The sequence below is a fragment of the Podarcis raffonei genome, chromosome 12 (assembly GCF_027172205.1).
Source record: "Podarcis raffonei isolate rPodRaf1 chromosome 12, rPodRaf1.pri, whole genome shotgun sequence".
In the NCBI taxonomy this organism is placed as follows: domain Eukaryota; kingdom Metazoa; phylum Chordata; class Lepidosauria; order Squamata; family Lacertidae; genus Podarcis; species Podarcis raffonei.
Window position 1 is genome coordinate 33,062,196 of NC_070613.1, and position 14,058 is coordinate 33,076,253.

General features: G+C 39.3%; 1 protein-coding gene across 4 annotated transcripts in view; it reads right to left on the bottom strand.

The window, feature by feature from the left end:
- SNX13 (sorting nexin 13) overlaps positions 1 to 14,058 on the bottom strand; it is a 65,137-nt gene that overhangs the window by 42,226 nt on the left and 8,853 nt on the right. For all 4 annotated transcript variants that reach the window (XM_053359146.1, XM_053359147.1, XM_053359144.1 and 1 more), the window contains exons 2-3: positions 1,582 to 1,694; positions 351 to 453 (exon numbers count right to left, since the gene is read on the bottom strand). In XM_053359146.1, coding sequence (XP_053215121.1) covers positions 351 to 453; positions 1,582 to 1,694 — 216 coding nt within the window. The remainder of the gene's footprint in view (positions 1 to 350; positions 454 to 1,581; positions 1,695 to 14,058) is intronic.

The following is a 14,058-nucleotide window of genomic DNA, read 5'->3' on the forward strand; positions in this document are numbered from 1 at the left end:
AATGCTATCACGCATTTCATGCATCATCTTGTTGAAGTTTCAGAGAGAAATCACATGAGAGAAAAAGTCATTTGGGAGTTCACACACATCATCATGTTATTCTGTTTATAAAGTACTTCACGATTCTTACTTTATTTATGACTTCATTTTCAGTATAACCAAAATTGATATATCAACCATCAGCAGAAGTTGTTTAATAACAAAGGTTGGGGGGTGTTCTTTAAATTGCCTATAATACCTTTTCTTTGGTTGCTAACTTGAAAAGGAAATGTGGCAGATAGCATGAGCACAATAAAGTTTGACTTGTGGAGAATAAATTGCGAAAAATAATGCCAGTATATTTTGCTTACCTTAGTAATACCAAACGATGTTGGTGGAAGATAGGAGTGTTCACACCGTTCAAGGTACGTCTCTGAGTTGTTTTTCCCAAACAAGAGTGTTACCACAAAGCCCCTAGAAGAATGAAACTATATTGTAAGTTTCAAACAGTGAGATAAGCTACTAACTTTCTAAATAAAAAATAGCCAAAACTTGTTCCCCAAGCCTCCACCTACTCAGTGCTAAATGAATGTTGTTTAAATACTGCAAAAATATTTGTATTAAACAAACTTATTTTTTGGAACACAAATCCTGCTTAACATCTTTGAATTAACTTCATTCTTGTGAATTTACCAATTCATCCATAGCAAAAGTTAATACAATATGGTATTAACTTATGGTAAGTTATTCACATTTACGTTTTGCTCCTCTCTTTCCAGGCACACCTCTGTGCTTAAAAGCTCTAAAGCAGCCCCCCCCCCCCCCCCGCCTGGAGTTTCCCCTGTGAAAACCTGCTCTTTAGAGCTCAATTGGAGCAAACATCAATTTGGGTTTTCTGCAGATTGACATTTGCTCCGACTGAATTTAAAGATTGGATTTTGCAGACAAAGCTCTGGAGCAGCAGCAACAACAAAAAGGGCGCTTGGATACAGAGCTTTTAAGTGAAGACTGTGCCTGGAAGGAATGGAAGTGTGGATAAGCCCTAAGTTGAGTTGCAGCATTCACAGAAAGAAATGGGTTTATAGGAATAGATGAAAATAAAACAGAGAAATTATTTATGCATTTAAAGTGATTTCACTTTAACCTGTCTTGAAGTAAGCCTTGGGTGAATATGGGTTGTACATTTTCATAATAGTTAATTTGTCCTTGACTGACCTCTTCAATTGAGGCCTCCATACAGTCAAGGTCTGGTTGAATTTTATCTCATAATGGGTATAACAATGTGCTATCAAAAAACGTGCAGGTACAGTGAAGTAATTTACTTAAATATGCCTGATTATCTTGAAAAGAAGCAGAAAGGATGAATAATACTGCCAAACAGATGAATAATAATAACAAGGTTCTTTATCAATGTTCTGTCTTTGCAGACATCAAGAAGCTGGGAACCTATTTAAGTAACTTGTCTTGCTGACTATAATCTCTTTTTGTTTGATCCTTCTTAAAGGGAACATATTTATCAAAATAGTTCTAATTACACTGCATCGTTCTTAAGTACAATGCTTTCTTTACATATATCAAACACACACAAAATAGCATACTTACCCACCCACGAAGCAGAGAATATAAAATGCAAAGTAAAATATAGCGAATGGTCCAAATGTTATTAGAAAAAGCACGACGCCAAGGCTTCCCCATCCCCATATGGAAAGACTGGTCTGGAATACAATAAGGCACAAAACAAGCAATGTTTACATTTTGTATCGGAAACAGTAATAGCCAAATCTCTCCTTACACTTTTGCTACTTAACAAAACAATGTTTTCTTTCTACTGAAATATATAGATGACAGATAGAGGAAGCCAATTTAGAATAGCTAGGCTTACTTTAACAAGGTCTAGCAGCAGTTATACATAGCTAGTACTGAGAATGAGGGGGAAGGGGAAGGGTGCATGTTACAGTAGCTTCCTCCCAAACCCTAAATTCCATTTTTTTTAGGGGTGAGTTGAGTCAGACACACATGGAACAGAAAGGCATGTTGGCCCCAGACTTCTTCTAATGCACATTTTAAGCACACACACCCCTCAGACAAACATGTGGCTTTACACAGAAATAAATTCTCTTGAAATTATTGAGACTTCAGTTCCAAGTTATGTTTCAGGAGCAAGGTAGAACACATTCATATGAACGGAATGTATTTTTATTTTAATAACTACAATATGGTTTGCTTTTATGACGAAGAACTGATGATCACTGAGATTCACTGAGAAACAATTAACTCAGATACATTAATGCCGAATAAGGTAATCCACAAATGGATATGCAGCCCCTAAGCCTGCCATAGGAGGTGGTCTGAAAAAAAGCTGACCGAATCGCCCCAGAACAACCAATCACACAGTCGTGATATTTGTCAACAGCTTTCAGCCAGGGGGGTACCATGGGCACAATTATGTTGCTTCTTAAAGGGAAACAAAATTTATTGTGGCCACAACTTACTTTTAAACTATTCTTAACATCCAAAATTTGCAACCATGGTGAGAAGTCAGTTGTGGTTTGCAAAAAATCAAAATCAAAACCCAAACCCAGGACTGGTGACCTAAACAATAAATATTGCTAGCTTCCAAACTGAACGTGAAAAAGAAATGCCTTTGTAAGAAAGAAAGAAGGGTGAAGAAAGGAAAAAGGAAGAGAAAGAGAGAGAGCGGGCGCCAGGCAGGCAGATGGCCAGACGGGAGGGGGAACAATACAAGTCCATGAGATGCTCCTGTGATCTTCCCTAAAGGGGTAGGCCTTATTTTTCTTTTTATTATTTATATTGTACAGTCTATAGACACAGAGCTTTATAAAGACAGGTTTGACTGGTCTCTACCTTAGAAGAAAGACAGAAGGGAAACATCAGAGGAACCAGGGGAAAAGAGAGGGAATGGTAAATGGGAAGAATGTGTGATTACTTCAGTTACACATACTTTAGCTTAGGGCCAAACCAGATGTGACATTAACTGTGTGAAAGGAATCAATGTGCACACTTTGTATTAGGTACTTGGCAGCAGTGGCTTAAACACTCTCTCCTCACTCTCCGAGTCTCCACCATCCCAAACCAGCCCAGGCTCCGCTCAGCAAGTGCTGTTTACACTATGCAGCATATGCACTTTGGCTGTAATATCACATCAAGTTTGACCCTCATTTAGAGCAAGGTACTTGGACCAGGAGAATGTTCAAAAATATTATACTAGGGAAGGGGGTTAAATTGTTCATTCTTGAGGAATCAGGAACTAGCCAGAGATATAACATTACTGGTGCAAAAAACCTAGTTCTAGAATATAGTTGACCAGTTGTGCACACAGGGTAGTGCTTGTTAAACCTTTTTCAGCCCAAGGGGCCATTCCTTCATGGACAACCTTCTGGGGGCCACATGCCAGTGAAGGGTGTGGCCACAGACAATGGATGTGACTTTTACCTGTATATAAGAATCCCAAGGGCTAGAAGGCCTGGATACTCTCATTTGGTCCCCTGGCCAGATGTTCCCTACTCTGTGCTAAAGGTTGAACTTGGTCAGGTCAGTTGAACTTGGTTAGAGTATCATTAAATGCTAGTTAATTCTTCCACCAATATCATTGGGCTCAAAGACCTTTAATTTGGCACCGTTATTTCATTAGTGTGTGAGAAAATGCTGCAATATAAAACATAGTTATGACTGCTATACAGAATTCTGTACAGACTTCTCTTCCCTTCTCCTTCCCTCTTTTCAAATGCAATCCCTGAGGGGAAGGGGGTGGGGTGAAAGCAAAACTGCAAGTCTTTTGATGCATCAGAGGTTTATCTAGGTTAGTTATGTCGCTTAAGAGTTAGGATGCCAGCAGCAGCACAGCCTTTACTGTAAGAGATGTTTATGCTGCCAGTGTGCTTACTTAGCCTTAATATCATTTTGCAAGGATTTGTAAGATATACATCTTACAATATCCCAAAGCAAACAGATTCCTCAGAACTGTGGTGTGCATGAAAACCATATCTCTCTCTCTTTTTCTTTTTCTTTTTTAAGAAAATGGGAATATGAGCACCTAGAGACTTCAGTACACTTTAATGCTTACTAATTAAAATAATTACCGTACGTTCACTGGTAAATGTCAACACTACCTTCTCTACACAAGGTGCTTGTGGGCAGTATGGTTGTTTTTCTTACTTTTTAAAAAATAGCCCTTTTAACAGCAAGAGAGAACCCGGCTCTGCATTAAACAGAATCATAGAATCAAAGAGTTTGAAGGGACCCTAGGACTAATCTAGTCTAACCCACTGCAATGTGCACACACAGCAAAATTCCAAGACTGGGGGCAATGCAGAAAGGATCCGGGATAATCTCATAATGTTTGAGAATAAGGAAAGAGAAACAAACTTCTGCTGGAACTTCTGGGCAAATTTCACCATGCTATTTCACTGAATAGTGCCTGGCTTCCCCAGTAGCAAACATAGGATCAAGTTGCTTCTAGAAAGAAAGCTAGAGCAATCAGTCTTTATTTCTGCAAGACAGATAACTGAACTGTGAGTGATAGAGCTTATTTAGATGGAGGCAGCTCACTAAAAATAGAGCACACGAATCTATAAATAATTTCATGCAAAGCACAACAGAAACCATTAATTGTGCTACTGTAGGATGTGAAACTTGCCACATATGAAAATGAAGAGGAAAGATGTTCTATATAGTTTTAGTAACACATAAATGGGGGTGGGAGATATCTACAGCAGAATTGTCTTCCTCATGATTGACTTTATTTCAACCACTAGGTGCCCAGGCTACTGCTGCTTTTCATTTTTCCAGGGACACTGTCAACTTGTGGAACTCACTACCCGTTGCCTAAATTGCTTCATTATGTAAGAAAGACAGCATTGCTTATCAAAGGGTGATGATCCCAACCTCATAGGATAGCCTAGGCCCTAGCCTCTTTCCCTCAAATATAGAGCCTCAGGGTCTGGATTCAGTTATTTCAGGCTACAGTACGCAAATGCATTTTCACTGCACACAGCATATGAAGGAGAAGATATATTCTGACTATGATTTTGCTCCCCATGCTCAGGAGATATATATGAGAAAGAAACAGTCAAGCACTAATTCTACCATCTTAGCTGAAATAGTACAGTGAAACAAAAGCAACATAGCACGATATGTACTTCTGCTCCCAATATGCACACATTAGCTTCAGGCACTGAGACAATCCTGAAGGTCTGGTCACTAGACTGAATGCACAACATAAACACAGCAGCATCTGTCATCCCTGCTATACCAGATCTTACCACATAGCCATAAATCAAATTGGACCACAGAAAAAGCAAAGAGAAAAGGTTAGTGCGTACATACTCTTGCGAAGACCACAACAGAGAACATTTGAACTTAGACTAATCCTTTTCATTTCCAAGCCAAGAGATAAAGATCACTCAGGTGCAGTTTATTGGTTAAGTAGATTATTTCTATTTTGAGTTTTACTAGTGTCACATTACTAAAAGTGTGGTTTCAAAACACACGTCACAATGCTACCAAAGTTAAGTACCTTATATCTACACTGAAAAACATGCTGAACTCTCCTGTTGAAATTACTGGAGCTTACAAATGGTTCATTCATAGATATAGATATATAGCTATAATATCACCATTCAGCTATAATCCCAGGACAGTTTATAAAACCTCCTGAAAGTTAAAATCAGCTAAAAGCCATAACATTATAAAAGCAACATCATTAAAAGTGCCGCTTAAAAGCTCAGGAAAATGAAAATTACTTTTCCTGGTGCTAAAAGAATAATAAAGTGAGAGTCAGTGCATTCAGTATAGCAAAGCATAATGCAATCATAATCCCCAATCCCCGTTAATAATGTGACAGCTTTTTTTTATGAACAAACTGTAGTTTCCAAACAGTATTCAAAAGTAGCCTCAGGTTTAGAACATTATACTGGTCTAACCTGCAAGTTATCAGAGCATGGATAACTGTGGCCAGGCAATCTCTGATCACATAGGCTGGTCCCTTACCTTTCCCGCCCCGACCTGGCCACAGTGATCCATGCAACGGTCACCTCCAGGCTTGATCACTGTAATTCGCTCTATGCAGGGCTGCCCTTGAAGCTGTCCCAGAAACTCCAGCGGGTGCAGAATGCTGCAGCGAGGCTCCCCATCTGCCATGGAAGCATATTCACCCAGTGCTTTTCCAGCTGCACTGGCTCCCGGTGGAGTACAGGGTCAGGTTTAAGGTGCTGGTTTTGACCTTTAAAGCCCTTCACGGCCTAGGACCCTCATACCTACGGGACCTCCTCTCCCGGTATGCCCCACGGAGAGCCTCAAGGTCCATAAATAGCAACACCCTAGTGGTCCCGGGCCCTAAGGAAGTTAGATTGGCTTCAACCAGAGCCAGGACCTTTTCAATTCTGGCTCCGGCCTGGTGGAACGCTCTGCCTCATGAGACCAGGGCCCTGCAGGATCTGATTTCTTTCCGCATGGCCTGTAAGACAGAGTTGTTCCGCCTGGCCTTTGGTTTGGAGCCAATTTGATTCCCTTCCCCTCTTTCTTTTTTCTTTACCTTTCTCCTCCTGCGATGAGGCTACATTTTAATATTTTAATGTTTCAATATTTTAATGTTGTATTTTAATTTTGTTTTTAAATTGTATTCATTCAACTTATTTTTATTATTGCTTGTTAGCCTTGAGCCCGGCCTTGGCTGGGGAGGGTGGGGTATAAATAAAAATTATTATTATTATTATTATTATTATTATTATTATTATTAATCTAGCTGCGGCCCTAAACTGGTAAAAGACAGGCCTTGCTCTTTAAAAGCAGAGCAGGAGGGGCATGTCAAGTGTTGGGACAATGCCTTTGCTTAGAACTTTGCTTAAGAACTGTTGCGCTGTATATCCTGTACTTGGTGGTGATACTGTTTGCTGATGTTATCAATAAAGCTTTTGGGATTTGCTTAGCCAAGCATCTTTCGTCTGAGGGTGGGAGCCTGGACATTAACAATCCTGTTTGTTAAATTCATTTGTATTGACTCTAGAAGCAATTTGTTCTAAATCTTGCAAGCTTTTCTTCATTCTGGTAGAGAAGACTACTGTAGGAGCAATATTTACCAACAGCCTACTGTAGAGATCAGAGCTAATCTAGGCCCATGACCACTAGCTGACCCCTCATAATTCTAGACTAGAAGCAGAAGAAATGGGTGGTCATAACAATGGCTCTTTCTGCAGACCACTTGGGAGAGTTGGGTATCTTTCATTCTTTACTAAAACACATAATCAAGTAAAATCAGTTGCTAAACCACTAACTTCTTCAAGTTTATACATAAGATAATGGGAACTTAACTGTGGCAATCAATCAGTTCCTCTTAATATTATAACAATATTTGCTATCATTACCTCTTAGTCTGCTGGGGACAGGGAGCAAGAGAACACTTCCTCCCTTTGACCAAAGATCCTGGAATAACATCTGGAGACAAAATGCACCTCATTTCCACAGTCCAAACTACAATATACACTTTATAAGTGCTCAACTTTCTCCATCTAGATTGCAAGCAACTCCAAAAACATATTTTAAAACCCCATGTTTCATAATCATTCATAAAGTAATTTGGAAACAGTACTAAAACAAAAAATCTTAATGAGGAACTAGCCTATTCAATTTTAAGATCTTATTCTTTGTTATAGGTTATCTTTGTTATCTTCCCTTTATTCAAAAAGAAAAGGCAACAAGTGAAGGAGTACTTTGGAATCCATGTATGGTTTACCATTTAAATTGATTATTCTCAGAGGGAAGTAAAATCTGTTTATCAACAATAAACGGGAGATAGTACACTATAGGGAACTAAGGGATATTTTGGGGAAATGCTAACACATTTTGTCCAAGGCTGGAAATGACAGATGGATCTTGAACAAGCTGGGACTCCAGCAAGAGTAAAATACTCAGAAAACAGGACATTTTTCAATGTTGGTCTAGAACTGAACATAAAAAGAATAGCCCTGTTGGATCTGGCCAATGGCTCTTCCTAGTCCAGCATCCCTGTTCTCACAGTGGCCAACCAGATGCCCATAGGAGGCCTGCAAGCAGAACTTGAGCACAAAGGCACTCTCCCCATCTGCCATTTCCAAAAACTGGCATTAAAAGTGATGTATGCCTCTCAGTAACATGTCACTTTGTTTTATGCCCTGCAGCTGCAGAAAAATAATTTTGTTTCCTGGTAGATTCTTCTCACCTTCCCACAGAGTATACTATGCAGGTATGACGTGGGCCCAAATAGATTACTTTTTACTAGCTGGCTGAAGAAGGAACCAGTGTTTTCTTAAACTTGTAGGCACAGAACACAAACATCTTATTCCCAAAACCATGGTAACAATGTTGACCATTGACTTTTGCACATAACCTGCATTCCAATTAAACTTTTTATCAGAAAAAGTTTCTATCTCATTCTCCTTCCATCTCAAGAATTACTGAAGTGCTTGTAAGTCACCGAGTCAAACATATCCAGATTAATGGTTTAAGGTGGCTTCTTACAACATAGCATTCTTCGACACAGAAATGCTTCTAGAAAATTCCCACAGAAGCAGTTCATTTGGGGGAAAAAACCTTTTGTTAGAATTGGACATCTCCATAGATCCACCTCCTCCCCAAAAGATTGAGAGATCCAGAATACTAATCTTGCATTCTATTTTTAAATCTGTCTTTCACAGAAAACAGCATGGCTGATTAATTTTAACAACTTGCATGTTGGGTTGTACTCTTTCCTGCTGACATGGGAACAGTATCAGGAGATATTTAAAACATCTGAAGGTGCAAATATATATGACAAAACTGGTTGTGACATGTACAATGAGTTATATGTCTCAAGAGATGTGCTAAAATTATGAACAACTTTTGAACTTATAATAAACACAGACACTAAGGCACATGCCTGCATATTTCAAGGATCACCAGTACTGCATAAATGTATTTGACTCTTAAAGCCCTGTAATAGAACTTTAATCCCTAGAGAATTCGCAAATAAGGCCAGTAGAGCTAGAGATAAATATTCATCTTTCTCTTTTCCTCCTCCTGTCCGTAGCCAAGATAAGGAAATACATTAAAAACCAAGGGCATGATTCAAACAAATAAAAGCACTTTTAATTCCCATTGATTTCAACATACTATCAATTGGCTTAAAATCTCCCACTGAATTACGGGAATTCAAATGTGCTTACTTTTTGGTTGCATTGAGTCCTATCTGCCAAGTTCCCTGCATTTCTTCTATTAGACTGCTAACATACCTTTTTATAACAACCTTAAAAAGAAATTCCACAATATTGCCATTTTCCTAGCATTAAACAGGTGCATCATTAAAAAGTACTTCATTATTCAGCTGTCTTCATAATCTCTCACTTCTCTAACTAAGAACTGGTGATTATGGGCTGGCAGGCAACAAGTTCATTGTTTATTATGACAATTGGAATTGCCTTGTTCTGTTCCTGTAAGAATCTCATTGTTACAATGTAAACAGTTCAGGTCAAGGACGATTATGATCTATTAAAATAAGAGGAAGAAATAATAGTGGCTTTGAAATCTTTCACCTTCAAGGAACACTGAACACTGACTGCCAAATAAGCCATGAATGTCAGACACTGTCAGCATTGCACGTGGCAGAGGATCCTACAGCATAATCAGCTTATTTAGAGTAGTGGCCATGTTTTCCCTGTAGCTTCACATGAATGTATTTTATTGCATACCCAGCACTCCTTCTGCAACTGTACTTCAGAAAAGCTTGTCTGTCATTATTATTCTCCCATTGAGGGACACCTGACAAGCCTTTAAGGAATCTTAAAACATAGATTGATTGAATGTGCGTGCGTGCGTGCGTGCGTGCGTGCACACGCAGGGGTAAATATATTACCACGGCAAGTAGTTCATGTCATGTTGCTTCCAATACTGTATCATGCAAAGTGGCATCCACAAACAATCTCACTCACCAAGGGGGAAAGCCCCTGGTCTTCTTGCAAAGTCCTTCAGCAGTTCCCAAGTACAGTTTGAAGAACAGAATGAACAGCAGGATTTTCCACCTCTGTACACTTACCAGAGGGACTGAGAAAGGAAGAGTTTCCTCTCAATACATGCAGCAGTTTGGAGAAGATAAGAAACATCAGGGAGAAAAAAGAAAGGGCAGTCGACAAATTGTGTTTGAAGGTGGGGAAGAGGACTATGCTGGACTGCATTAAGGTGCCTCTTCTCATTCTATGAACAAGTAAGCAAAACTATCTGGATCCAATAGAAATCCATGAATGGAAATTTGTTAGTACATACCTACTTGTGAATTCCCCTCCACAGTACATGCTGAGATATTTTAACTCAAAATCCTGATCGAAGTTTTACAGACTAAGTCCTGCTGAACACAATGGATTTTCAAGAACTGTGTTTAGAACCAGGATGGAAAACAGCACATCAGATTACAGTAGTATGATATAGTTCAGAGCAATGGGCATAGACGAGGAAGACCCCATAGTTGTTTTAAAAAAGGATGGTAATGTATTTCATTGCTGAGTTGCTGAAAAAAATTACCATACACCAAGGACCAGCCTGTGAAATAGTGATGATTTATTCATTACTAATTATCATCTATTTTTACAACCATGTCTTGCTTTTAATTACTGGTTAACTTCATATGCTGTAATTATATAAAGGTCTTGTTTTATTTCTTTGCATTCAAACTTCCTTAACATAGTAATTACTTGATTTTAAAATTCTATGAAATTCTGATTAAGCATAGTGTTCAAATAAAAGCTGAATTTTCAGTTATTTGCTCAAATTATTTTTCCTTCAGGCTGAATTGTAGTATTGAATTTTCTGTTTGACATTTACATTAAAACAAAGATAAATAATTAAAAGAAAAATATTTTCAATTTTGGTGTGATGATTAGGGGTTCCACCAATTCTGCTCTTTGTGAAATAACAAGAGGACAATAGCATTTCGACTGACAACCTAGTCTGATGTATATTAATTAGGCTGCAATCATTGTATAAACACTTGAACACTAGGACTTACTTCTAGTAAACATGTGTTACATTATTGGAAACAATACATGAAGGTGGTACCCTGGGTTAGGTTTTGCAAAAGTACAAGATATTCTATAAAAATAAAAATAATGGCTTCATGAAGTCTAACATCTTCACTTCATGTTAACTATGTTTAAAAACGTTTCTTTGAATGTATAAATAATGTGTTTTAACTGTCTTGTTCAATGCTGACCAAGATGAGAACAGAAGAACTCCAACAGTATCAGTGAGTCAGTGACAAGAGAGAAAGAACAACACTGCCGTAACATGCAGCCCACCTGCTTTTTCCACCAACTGCTGCTGTTTCATCAGCAAACTGACATGAAGTGCAGCCAGACTGGGACTGATTAGAAGCTAAAACCAAACACCTTCCAGGTGGAGCTCACTAAAACTGATCTGGCTGTGGGAGGCAACTTGTGGGCTGAACCTGTTGAGGAAACAGCAAAGGGAGTTAACCCTTTACGGAGTCATTTGGGGGATATCATTGGGACAGGGCACACCCCCTATTCTCCACAAGCTGGTGGATGGTTTACTAGAGTAGCTCATAGTGGGACTCGGAGAACTATATAGTGCTTCATTCAATGATAGTGCAAGTGAACATACTTCAGTTCTTTCTGGTGAGTGGCAGGGTTGAACTTATGTGAGACATAAATTAAGATATTCACAAAATATTTAAGATGAATTATAAACTGCAGTTGTGTACTATAGGCAGTGCTTTTTTCTGGGGCGATGCAGACCCCTAAACGTTTTGTGAATCTAAGTTTGGCCTCATTGAGGGACAGTATTTCAACATCTTAAAAAGTAGAGACATCACCTTGCTAACAAAGGTCCGTATAGTAAAAGCTATGGTTTTCCCAGTAGTGATGTATGGAAGTGAGAGCTGGACCATAAAGAAGGCTGATCGCCAAAGAATTGATGCTTTTGAATTATGGTGCTGGAGGAGACTCTTGAGAGTCCCATGGACTGCAAGAAGATCAAACCTCTCCATTCTTAAGGAAATCAGCCCTGGGTGCTCACTGGAAGGACAGATCCTGAAGCTGAGGCTCCAATACTTTGGCCACCTCATGAGAAGAGAAGACTCCCTAGAAAAGACCCTGATGTTGGGAAAGATGGAGGGCACAAGAAGAAGGGGACAACAGAGGACGAGGTGGCTGGATGGTGTTCTCGAAGCTACCAGCTTGAGTTTGACCAAACTGCAGGAGGCAGTGGAGGACAGAAGTGCCTGGTGTGCTCTGGTCCATGGGGTCACGAAGAGTCGGACACGACTAAACGACTAAACAACAACAACATTTCAACATGAGTAGGAAAATGAGAGTACCCATAAACATTATTTTTTAGGAAAAAAAGCACTGATTATAGGTATAGTACACTTTTGAAGGTATAAATGTTTTTACTAGCTCAAAAGTTTATTACACTATTTAAAAGTTTACTACACTATTTATTATTTTGGTTATTAAAACTGTTTTCTGCAACTATTACTATTGTTTTGCATATATAGTCATACCTCTGCTTACATATCCCTTTGGATACGTAAACTTCGGGTTGCGAATGCGGCAAACCCGGAAGTGTATACTTCCCGGTTTCACTGCGCACATGCACAGAAGCCTTCTGCACATGTGTGCAGAAGCGCTGAATTGTGCTGTGTGTGTGCACAGAAGGGTACCTGCAGTTACGAAGTTTTTGGGATGCAGCTGGGCCTCCGGAACAGATCCCGTTCGTAACCAGAGATACCACTGTATTGATGCTGAGCACTTTAAGTACCTTGCTCATATGACACAATTTAATAATTCTATTTGCATTATTTATATGTACCAATGTGATTCACTGCATTATAGCTTTTTTTGTTAATTGCATATTTAGTATTATGTGCCTGCATGAGCTGAAACTGAGACTAGGGTGTGTTTACTGGTAGTGAATAGGAGGTATTTCACAGTATGGTATTGGGAAACTCTGGACAAATTAAGAAAAGGGATGGCAGAAGTAGCATCTGCTTCCGTGACCAGGCTGCCCCCCCCCATCATCTTTGTTTTGCATGTTTAGATGCCAGTTGAATATATTTTTGTTTATGCAGACTTTTACAAACTGAGGTTAGTTTGCTTTAATACAGCTGAAGATAGTGGTATGTTGTGTTTAATGGTTCTGAGTTTTGCTGATGTTACAGTATATTGGTTATTGCTAGGTTTTATTTGGTATACTTATTCCCCACCCCCTGTTTTATTGTACATTGCCCTGGGCTCCCTTGGGAGGAAGGGAAATCTAGAAATCTAATAAATAATCCATCCCTGGGATCACTGGGTGATTATGTCAACCAGGTTTATTGATACCTGAACCCAAATGTCTTTTAAACATCTCCAGGTAGGACTATGAAAGTCACTGCTTCGCAGGGTAGACAACATTAAGCTAGATGGACCAGTAGTGAGACTTAGCATAAGCCTATGTTCCTATGACTGCAGACTGACCTGGAATAAATTACCAAGACCTAAATTGATGAACTGCCCTACTGTGACCCAGCTGTATCTATCTGGCTATCTGGTATAACACCAGTCTAGACCAGAAGGGCGAGGAGAGGATCAATAAGAGTTGTTGGGCAAAAAATCCTCGTGGTCCCTTCCAACTCTATGATTCGATTCAATTTGATTCTCTCTCTCTCTAATATGATGAATTCCTCTTGGGGTGAATTCTTCTCCCAATAGAGATTAAGCATGCTCAGTGTTGACAGAATGCAGAATCTGTCCTGGGCTGCTCTGAGGAATTCCCTATCCCTGAAGGCAGCCTTCCCAAGCTGCTTCCCTGACTGTTGCACCTGCTAACTGCAACTGATAGGAGTTGAAGTCCAACAACATCTGGAGGACACCAGCTTGAGGAAGGCTGCTTCCTTTGGGTTTTTTCCTACAGATTTTACAGAATCACTGTGTTTTAATTGAGGGTGCTAGCTGTGGTGCTGCCACAATACTACCTTTTCTCTTCCATAAGAAAACAATCTGCATTAGCAAATTAGGAATTAGGGTGGGTATTTATAGGTGGCTAAGATTTTCTGCA